Below are 10,618 nucleotides of genomic sequence, written 5' to 3'. Positions count from 1 at the left end.
CAGTTAATACATTCAGTAAAGAATTGCTAATACCTTTTAAAGTTTGCCTTTTTGGATCTATATCTAATGTAAGAGTTGAAGTTTGCCTAGATTACAACATTGCCCAAATAGCAAGGGGAGGTCTTTAGAATCAATAAACTCACTTTAAATAGTATTAGTAGAGATTTTTAATTTTTAGAGTCCATATTTTATGGCATCTATAACAACTTCTAAGATACAATATTCATTTGGGCATTGTTAGAATCGTAGTATCTATTCTAGAATCACAGAATTTTAGAGCTAGAAGGTACCTCTGATAAGACAGAGGAACAAACTGAGATGAAAATTAATCTTCACAGCATCTTTCTAGCAAAGCCAGATTCATCATTCACATCCGTAGTAACTTTTGTCATGTCTACAAACTGAGTGCAGAAGAAATAGGGAAAGAATAAACAAGGACTTAAAAGAAGTGTCAAGACAAGGCTCAGCCTTGTCTTAAGCCAAAAACAAGGAGTGGCCGCAAAAGGGCCAACAAGCCCACAGGCATCATAATCAGCTCCACATTACATTTACTGTTGTGTTTCTCCCCCCGTTGACTTCTGAGGTTTCCCTCCTGCTTATTTCCCCCCAGTTGTTAACTGTAAAGTGTCTTGTAGCAGATGCCCTAATATCCAGCACGGCTCACTTGGCTCTGACCACTTTAGTGATGCTGGCCTGACTTCCTATCGTCATGTCAGCACCTGTACTTCTTAGGGTCTTCTTCTGGCCACCAGAGACATATCTGCCCACCTGTGCATGGCACACTAGAAGAACAGGGAAAATAACACACCCCCGAGAGCAGCCCTGAACCAATAACTGATAGGAGTTGGCAGTGAATATCTCAGGTCCCTCATCGTCAGGTGGAATACCTCTGAGCGGTCAAAATCCAGTTACACACAGAGCTATTTTGCTTACCTCTAAAACCATTTATGGGATGACTTCAAGTCCCTCTCTCTGTTCCCCACTCTCTTACCCGTATTTCCTGGGATCACTTCCTGAATGAATTACAAATCTTTGTCTCAAGGCCTGACTCTGGGAGAATCCAAACTAAGTCAAAGCACGACCTTAGAGTAGCATGTTTCTTTCAAGAAACATAAAACTTCACTTGCTGGGATCCTGGTCGGGCAATGGGCAGTAGTGACAAGTCGCTACCAAACTTTAGTCAGGCTCCTCTGAGTTTTTTCTACTAGGTCCTGTCCTTGGGCATTTCCTCAAGAGCCCAGTTTTAGCCAGAATCCTGCTAAATTGGTTTAGCCAGAATCCCTCACCCTCAACATGTGATCACTATTGACACCAAATTCCTCATACCTGCCCTTAATACCCAACCACCAATTCTTTTAGATGTTCTATGTACACTCATATCATTTATAGGCAATAACTTTTCTTTCCATCCACTTGTTTTCCTGCAGTAGGTGGGACCTCTAGCACAGTTTTGAATTTATTTGCTGTAACAACTTGAATGATTTGCTCCTTATCCCTTCTTAATAGAGTACATTTCCCCGCTCTATTGATGTTGGACTTGACCATGTGACCTGCCACAACTAAGGGAATGCTAGTATACATGATGTGAGCAAAGGCTTGAATGTGTTTGAGCAATTGGGTTTATTCTTGTGTTTCTGCCACACCATGAAAAGAGCATGCCTCAGGTAGCCCACTGACCTCAGATGAATTAGTCACACGGAGCTGACTGGAACTGAAACCATGGCCCCAATTTAAGGCCAGCTGAATCCAGCTGAGATTAGCAAAACTGCCTGGCTAGCCTACCCACGTGTGAGGAGGAAATGTTTTTTTGTATGCCACTGAGATTTTTTTTGTGGCTAGTTGTTGTACGTTGTTATTGTGGCAATAACTAACCGATACAAGTGGTGACAGAGGACATCCCTTCTTAATTCTGATCCCAATGTTTTACAATTAAGTATATTTGCTATAGTTTATTTTATAAAGATGCATTTTATAAAATTAAGGTAATCCCTTTCTATTTCTCATTTGGTAAAAGTTTTTAACATGAATGGATGAATTTTTATCAAATGCTTTTTCTACATCTAAGATCATCACATGATAGTCTGACGAATTACAGAGTGTACACTCTAAATTATCAGGATGAGTTTGTGAAAACTAACATTATTTTATTTTTAATGTGTTAACTCACTGATGAAAGCCATATAAAACTGCAGGTTTTTTAGTGGAAAGGTTTTTAGCAGCTGAATCCATTTAATAGCTCTAGGATTTTTGCTTCCCTATTTCTTCTTGGATAGTTTTGTTTTGGTAAGTTGTATATTTCTAGAAATTGTTATATTTCATCTAATTTTCATAATTTTGACAAGGTTACTCAATATATTTTCTTTTCAGTATCTGTAGGATCTGTAGTGATGTTTCATATTTCATTCTTGACAGCATTTATTATTTGCTTTCTTTTTTATTGTTTATTTGCCTCACCAAGGTTTATCAATATTGTTCTTTTTTTTTTATTTTAATATTTTATTTATTTATTTATGGCTGTGTTGGGTCTTTGTTTCTGTGTGAGGGCTTTCTCCAGTTGCGGCAAGTGGGGGCCACTCTTCATCGCGGTGCGCGGGCCTCTCGCTCTCACGGCCTCTCCTGTTGCGGAGCACAGGCTCCAGACGCGCAGGCTCAGCAATTGTGGCTCACGGGCCCAGTCGCTCCGCAGCATGCGGGATCTTCCCAGACCAGGGCTCGAACCCGTGTCCCCTGCATTAGCAGGCAGATTCTCAGCCACTGCGCCACCAGGGAAGCCCATCAATATTGTTCTTTTCAAACATTTTATTTTTGTTGATCCTATCGTATGCATGTTTTCTTTTCTATGCATCTAAGCTCTTGTCTTTAATATTTCCTTCTCTATTTTCTTTAGGTTTGTTTTGTACTTCTTCATCAAACTCCTTGAGATGATTGTCTTGTCTTTAATTTTTAAGCACTGCTTTTCTAATATATACATTTAAAGCTATAATTAGTACTAACTTTAATGAGCACGCACACACACACACACACACACACACAAACACACAGAGGAATGATTTGCAGCTGTAAAAAAAATACGGAAGCTATGTATTAATATAAAAATAGATCTATGATACATTGTGAAGTTAAGAAAAACATATTACACTACAGTATGAATTATTCCTATCCTTTCTAAGAACGGAGGTGGGGTGGGGATGGTAGCTTCTTTTCTGGCCTCATAATCAATTGTTCTTAGCCAATAACATCTTAAATAGGTAATTAGTGGATGAGTTAAAGTCACAAAAATAAAAAAAATTTCTGTATATTCTGATTTACTCTATAGGAACATGATTAAATAAGAAAAGTATTATTTCATGAACATAAATGACTTAAATAAGGGATAAGGAAGATGGGAAGCGAGCAGAAGTATTAACAGAAAAGCTTATAACAATTTCAACACGTTTTTATTTGCTCACAACATTCCAAACAAAACAACATCACATTTCAACTATTGCTTTTACATAAGAAGTTAATTGCTTTATCCAAAGTAGACAAAAATCTATTTCTTTAAGTTGCCAACCAGCACTCTTTCCCCCCAGGGAAAGCTACTGCTTAAATATTTTTTGAATACTTTGTTTAACAAAAACATAGACTCGCCCTATAACAGTAATGCAGTAGTTGGGTCTTACCTGCACTACATTTAACATTTTTCTTAACGAAAGCTGAAGCCAGGAAAAAAAAACAAAAACAACTCTCATGATTTTTCTCAGATTTTTACCAATTCCCTTAATCTTCATTAAAAAAAAATTACTCTGTGGAGAGGTTCATAAATATGAAATGGAAATTAAGCCTCCCCAGAAGTTGGGTGGACCATTTATCCTGAGAAAATAGCTGCTGGTCCCCAATCATTAATTCAAGAAGGATAATAAACATTATTGCCCTCCAAGCCAAATTTCTTCTCTTCTGTGCCAAGATAACATGTAATCTCTTCTGCTCTGGCAATGAGCACTCCACTTTCACACTCATCTAATGCTTCTCTCCTTAGCAAATCTTTGACCAAGTTCTATTTCACTGAATGCAAAGGGGAGAAACAGCACATAAACAATTATGAACACTGGAATAAAAATGAAGAGTACATGTATTTCGCATAGAAAAATACATACAAATCCAAGTTGCTCTTAAAATAGAAAAAAATCAGGACAGGCATTTTTAAGAAAAAGATTCTACTTTCTAAATTGTAAATGGTGCCAGTAAGACACTGATTTTTATATCTAACTATATCACCATATTTATATATAAAAAGGGGTTGGTCTAGGTTCACTGATATCCCCTGATTTCTTTCTCTCAATTCTTTAAAGATTGTCTTTCAGAACATATTTAAACTGCAACCATTGTAATTGTATTTTTAGACTATTCTTATCACTGGTTCACTCTTCAATCTGGCACATACAAAAATTCATTTCAGCACTGATTCACTTTTTTGACGCTAAAACAAACAATTTTCCTGCTACTTCAATTCTATCACTACTTTGGTATTTTATTATTATAGAAACAGGTAAGATTCTAAATATGGATTTTCAGACTACCAAAAATTCTAACATACATATGTTGAAAGCAAGGAAAAGTAGGAAGGCAGAAACAATTATCATATTTTTCTTTTCATGTATGTCATTATCACATGAAAGTCAGAAGGCTCATATTACATTCTAATTTACAACTGGTGACACTTAGCTTGGCTTTCAAACTATCAAACCTCAGAATCTGTTGGTGGCTTTTAGACCAATTTGCTATAGAATTATCTGAAATGGTTACAGATTATTTTAAGCAAAAACAGAACAACACATTATACAAACAGAGGCGGACTTAAATAATATATTATTGAACAAAATTTCTAATAACATTTTAAAAACATTATTAAAAAGTTTTTTTTACTCCCTAGAAGGGGAAAAACTTAATTACTTGAAAAGTTTCCTCTTCCATACTTGAATCATTCTTTTATTAAGCATACAGACAAAGGTTTCAATCAGTTCAAAACCTCATCTGTTAAAAGATTAAAATAGAAAGGTAAACATTTTCTAAAACTAAAAGACTAACAATTGCTTTCCATGTAATGGTAAACACCTTGATAAAATGAACTTTAATGGTTAATACCTGATCCTTATCTCATAGAACTCTGGCTGGATCATAAAGCATAGAAAACATTTAAAGAAGTTAAGATGGTCCCAAGGTTGAGAAGTCTCCTATAAGGAACCAGTTTTAAAATTCCTATAATACTGAAAAGCGTTTTGCCACTATTATAATAAAATGAGCCCAATTTTTAAGTTTCATCTTGTTGAGAAAAGAATTTTAATGCATGCACTTTTAATGTATGTGCTAGACAACACTGCATCTGTTATTTTCCAATTGGATATTTTTTTTAACCACTCTTCTCTTTGGCAAGTTTAAAGAGAGAGGTTTGTCAATAGGCATAAACAAATACTCGAAAGTTTCAGGTCTTGCTATATCACATAAAAGCCAGTCCTTAAACACTTGATACATACCATTTTAAAGGTGTGCTAACTATCCCCATGTTTTAGATTAAATTATGTGTTTAATAGGCTGCATTCCGTAGGATTTAGGGAGAATTTGGTAATCAGTTGAACCTATCTTTAAACTTTTAGTTTTGCCATGAGTACAAATGTCTAAAACAGACAAAGAAGAAATCGTTCCTGTTAGAATCTCATCACTATGTAATCCTTGACAGCACTTGCTGCTCTCCTGAGATTTTCGGAGAATAAAGCTATACAAAAAGCACAGTCATCATGCTTAGGCTACTTTAGAAGCCCACAGACCGTTAACTCAAAGAACACACACGAAGTCCATACATCGTTATCTAGAAACACAGTGGAGTCAAAGCAAAGACAAGCAAGACTTAACAGCAAGTAAAATAAACCAACGATGTTTAACTGAGATGTTTAAAAGTTTTGTTTTCCTCTTGTTAAAACTCAAAGACAGCTTTATTGAAATAGCACCTGCTCTTTGAGTATAATCAAGATTTTCTTAGCAAATGCATCTCTTTTCATAAACATACATCCATAGAGAAGCTTCATGAAAGGCCCTCATACCAAGCACTAACTAAAAGTTCTTCTCTCTAACTGATAAAAAGCAAATACTGAAGATGAGAAAATGTCTTTAAGATTTAAAATTCCACTGTGATATTTCAGTGTGGTATTTAAAAACCAAAAAGCTAATCACTAATACTGTCATTCCCTCATTACCTATTACATGACATAATCAGAGAAACCGAAAAGAAGGCCATAATTCTTTGTCTTCTCTGACTTATCTATATGCTCCTTTTGCTCCTATGAGGCAACGGTATGACGTGTGATTGAAATGCAAACAAAGAAAACCATGAAGAACTAACCTCTCTGTTAATTAACCTACAAATAAAATAAGGCAAAGAAAATTAAAAAACAATCATTTCCAGACTAAAACACAAAAAATCTTAGGAGCTCTGAAAAGATACCAACTTGATAGCTACAATACATAAACATGAAAACTGATTTTTACACATTTTAATCAATCAATTTAATAAAAATACCTGATTTGTACTTTTACGCTAAATGGGTTAAGTCCCAAGTTCCAAACTGTAGTTCACATGACTCTACAGAGGGGATCTTTGGAAGGATAAGGTACCTTTGGAGGACAGTGTATAAACAAGTGTAAACATACACTGATTGTCTACTAGCTTTCTTAAATAGAATTTCTGAAACATTTTTGTAGGAAATTATATATAAGGAGTGTAATTGATCAGATAATTTCTATTACAACTTATAAATTCTGTTGTGTGTGCAAAATGTGGTAGAAATAGAAGATACTACAGAAGATTCATATTTTTAAAGTAAGTGATACATTACAATCCAGTAAGAGTCCTTTAATCTTTTCATGAAACTTCTCTCTGTACACGTTGAAATACATAATACTTTCTGGCTTTTCTTCAAACCAAAACTTGTCAAATTCATACACAAGATAACCTGCAGTTAAAAAGAAACCATAAATACAGTGCTCAATAGTGAAATCACATCCAACCGTCTCATTTTAAAAGTATATCCTAATCCATATTAGGATTCAATGACCAGAAACCATCTTAAACTACTAGAAACCTGAGGAACTTTATAAGAAATATTTTTGTATGTTCAAAATAAATATCAATTTCAATAAGATATTTAGAGTACATATACTCTTTGTCTCAAAAAAAAATCAACAAAATGCCTCAAATTTAAGAGAGACTGTCAAAAGATACCTTGAGAATAGGAGAAAAAGGTTATCCCCAGAGACCCCTGAAACAGAAAAATGAAAGTACAAGAAAATGGATAAAGTATAGAAAAGCTGTTTTCTACTTGATTTATAAATCTAAGTTATTTCTGCTTTTTTCAATGAACTATCACATCAGCACCTTCCCTTTTAGAAAAGAATACATGAACTCGAAATAGGCTTAATATTTTTGTTTTTCAATATCCTTATTACAGTAGCCAAATTAACACTCAAAATGTTAAAAGTATTTCAGATAAATGTGTAAACAGACATATTTACAACAACAAAAAAATGCGAATTTAAAACCGCTCCTAAACCCTATTTGGATTCAACCAAATGTATCTATTTAATTATTTAACAAATGCTTCTATAGCCCTTGCCATGTGCTCATTCACTCTCGTAGCAATCCTATGATGCAGTACTGTTATTCCCACTTTTCTGCAGAGGAAATAGAAGTGCAGAGAAGTTAAATGACTTGCCCAAATCACATAGTTTGCAGGTGGTCTCTATTATGTTGTAAATTAGACTTCGTTTCCACCAGAATCTCATTTCCCCTTCTGAAAAGCTATTCAAGAAGGGACAGAAGTGACTTATATCAGATAAATGGGGGGGATAAAGCCAGTGACTTTACATAAAAGGGTGGCTAAGCTATCATAATTGCCTAGTGTGAAATAAACGTAAATTCAATTTTAAAACATTAGTCATAAAGCAAACATTAACAGGTAAGAACCATGACATTTCAACATTGAAACAGCACTTCGTAAGAAGGTCCACTGAAGAAAGATTTCAGATTAATCCCTTCATATATGATAAAACAGATTTTTGTCAACCAGGATATGTGACAAAATCAAAGAATGAGGCCTCTTTGAGCAGACAGACACCATCTGCTTCCTGTTCCCAAAAGACAAGCTGAGAATGGTAATCTTGTAACTATTTTTAACTAATATTTTAAGTCTTTCATTCAAAATTTATTTTGTGTATACATTAGCACAATAGTACATCTACAGAAATTACTCATCCATATATAAACTGAGTCTGTGTTCTCCAGCACCCTACCCCCAGTATCCTGATAGGGGTGTGCAATCAAAAACTTTGGAGATTAATGTTCTGGGTAGTACGAAAAGTCAGACATCCATCTAAATTTTATAGACTACAACTTGTTTTAGTATTTCTGGCTATCAGGTTTTAGCTGTTTACCATTCCTTTAAATTGCTTTCATTACCTATTCAAATGACTATATAGTCTAGAACAAACTGCTCAAGAGTAAAATACTAGAAATTTCTTGCTTCAGAGTGAGGTTGTTATAATGTAAACTGGTGTCAGAAAAAGACTGACTCAAAAAACTGAGACTGTAATGGCTAAGTTGATTTAATGAGACATGAGGAAACCGCAAGATACCAAAATTCTAGGATGCTGGCAGGGCCATACATGGCATAAGACTCCTAAAGCTTGCCATGAAGTGATGGAAAAGAGTTGTTTCCATAAAGCACCCCTATTGCCCTTTTGACTCTAGGAGTTTAAAACACCAGACTCAAGAGAAACACCATAAAAAATTTCTAAACTTACAATTCCCTGTATGCTTCTACCGCCCCTAACCAAAGCTGCAGGGACGCTTGAGGTTTTCCCACAGGGATTAAAAACAGGAGAACCACAGGAACAGGGATTGACTGTAAACTGGTATGAGGGATCTTACTGGGGTGACAAAAATGTTCTACAACTGGATTATGGTAATGGTTGTACAGCTCAGTAAATTTACTAAAACTCATTGCATTGCACACTTAAAATAGGTGAATTTTATGGTATATAAATTATACCTCAATGAAGCTGTTACTAGTTATAACTTTTTGATTGTAAATTTGAGGAGTTATTTTTTTGGAACCACCAAGCCAGTGGTCAGTGACTTCCCAGGATGACAGTGACTATGTGCTTACACGTTAGACGTACAAAAGGTGACAACAGAGCTAAGGAGCTAAACTACCACTCACTGCTTCCAGCCTTGCCCAGGGAGAACAACAACAACAGAACAGCAGGAGAGACAAGGGGGAGAGGGGAGATGGACACAGATCACAGGGAAATAAAAAATGTGAAACCTAATCTCTTTATATGGTTCTTTTTTTAAAAATTTTTTATTATTTGTTTATTTATTTATGGCTGTGTTGGGTCTTCGTTTCTGTGCGAGGGCTTTCTCCAGTTGCAGCAAGCGGGGGCCCCTCTTCATCGCGGTGCGCGGGCCTCTCACTGTCGCGGCCTCTCTTGTTGCGGAGCACAGGCTCCAGACGCGCAGGCTCAGTAGTGGTGGCTCACGGGCCTAGTTGCTCCGCGGCATGTGGGATCTTCCCAGACCAGGGCTCGAACCCGTGTCCCCGGCATTGGCAGGCAGACTCTCGACCACTGCGCCACCAGGGAAGCCCTAGTTCTTTCTCTTAGATAGAAACTACTACCTTGGAACTGATTCGTACGAATGAGGTGGGCTCAGTCCCCCAACCAAAAAGGTAGGTATGTTTAAAAGATAAAGTTTCACATTATTTTCTAGTCAGAATACGCCCCTTCCTAGAAAAGCAGAACCTTAATTAAGACATGAAACTTTATTGGTAAAGGGTATGAAAATCAATTTTAAGGGGGAAACTTCTGTGTAAAAGATGGATGTACGTACGCGTGTGTGTGTTTGCTTTAAATGTTTCAAGAAATTTGAAAAACATAAGCTTCGTTGTTTTCCTGATGATCTACGCTCTTATGGATATGACTGATAGAAACAAGGCAACTAAGAAGGTCCTATAACGACTTTTCCACCTCACATATTACTGTGATGCTCTTCCTGGTCAGGAGCCAATCAAGAAGCTGGTGTTGAGGGCACTGGGAGCAACAGTATCCAAAGATGCTCCAGTTACCCCTCTGCAGGGGAAAACAGTACTGCACAGAGGTCATTTCGTACTGCTTTCCTACCTGTCACTCTCCTGTATTTATTTAAATATGGTAAAATGCTTGATTGGGGAGAGGCAGTTTTTTGGTTGTTTCTTTTTATACTTGTTTTATGTTCAACAGGCAGCACTACACAAGCATCTATTTCATACAGAAAATAAATATCTGGAGGCAGTTAGCAAAGTCCCAGGAGTTTAGGCACTATGCGCAAAGTCAATGAGAGATTTAGGAGAGGAAATCAAATAAGACTGGTGGGGGGAAAAAACAGTTCCCCAGCAACAAGATGAAAGAAAATGACTAGATTTTCATTTTAAATAACTATACCTTCAATGTGGAGATTTGGAAGAGGGTCATCACTGAAAAACTAGGGAAAAGGCTATTACAGTAACGTAGTAACAAAGGACTGATGTCATGCAGTTACAATGGGATAGGA

General features: G+C 36.2%; 1 protein-coding gene across 2 annotated transcripts in view; it reads right to left on the bottom strand.

Annotated features, from left to right (window-relative positions):
• Window positions 1-5,003: 5,003 nt before the first annotated feature.
• The window catches only part of ELMOD2 (ELMO domain containing 2), a 28,193-nt gene continuing 22,578 nt past the window's right edge, over window positions 5,004-10,618 (bottom strand). Inside the window, exon 9 of one of the 2 annotated variants that reach the window (XM_068542534.1) lies at window positions 5,004-6,986. In XM_068542534.1, coding sequence (XP_068398635.1) covers window positions 6,841-6,986 — 146 coding nt within the window. In that variant the 3' untranslated portion in view covers window positions 5,004-6,840. The remainder of the gene's footprint in view (window positions 6,987-10,618) is intronic. The other variant, XM_068542533.1, reaches the window with a different exon arrangement.

This window comes from Eschrichtius robustus, chromosome 4 (genome assembly GCF_028021215.1).
Source record: "Eschrichtius robustus isolate mEscRob2 chromosome 4, mEscRob2.pri, whole genome shotgun sequence".
NCBI classification, from domain to species: Eukaryota; Metazoa; Chordata; class Mammalia; order Artiodactyla; family Eschrichtiidae; genus Eschrichtius; species Eschrichtius robustus.
This window is presented reverse-complemented; position numbering and strand designations above follow the sequence as displayed.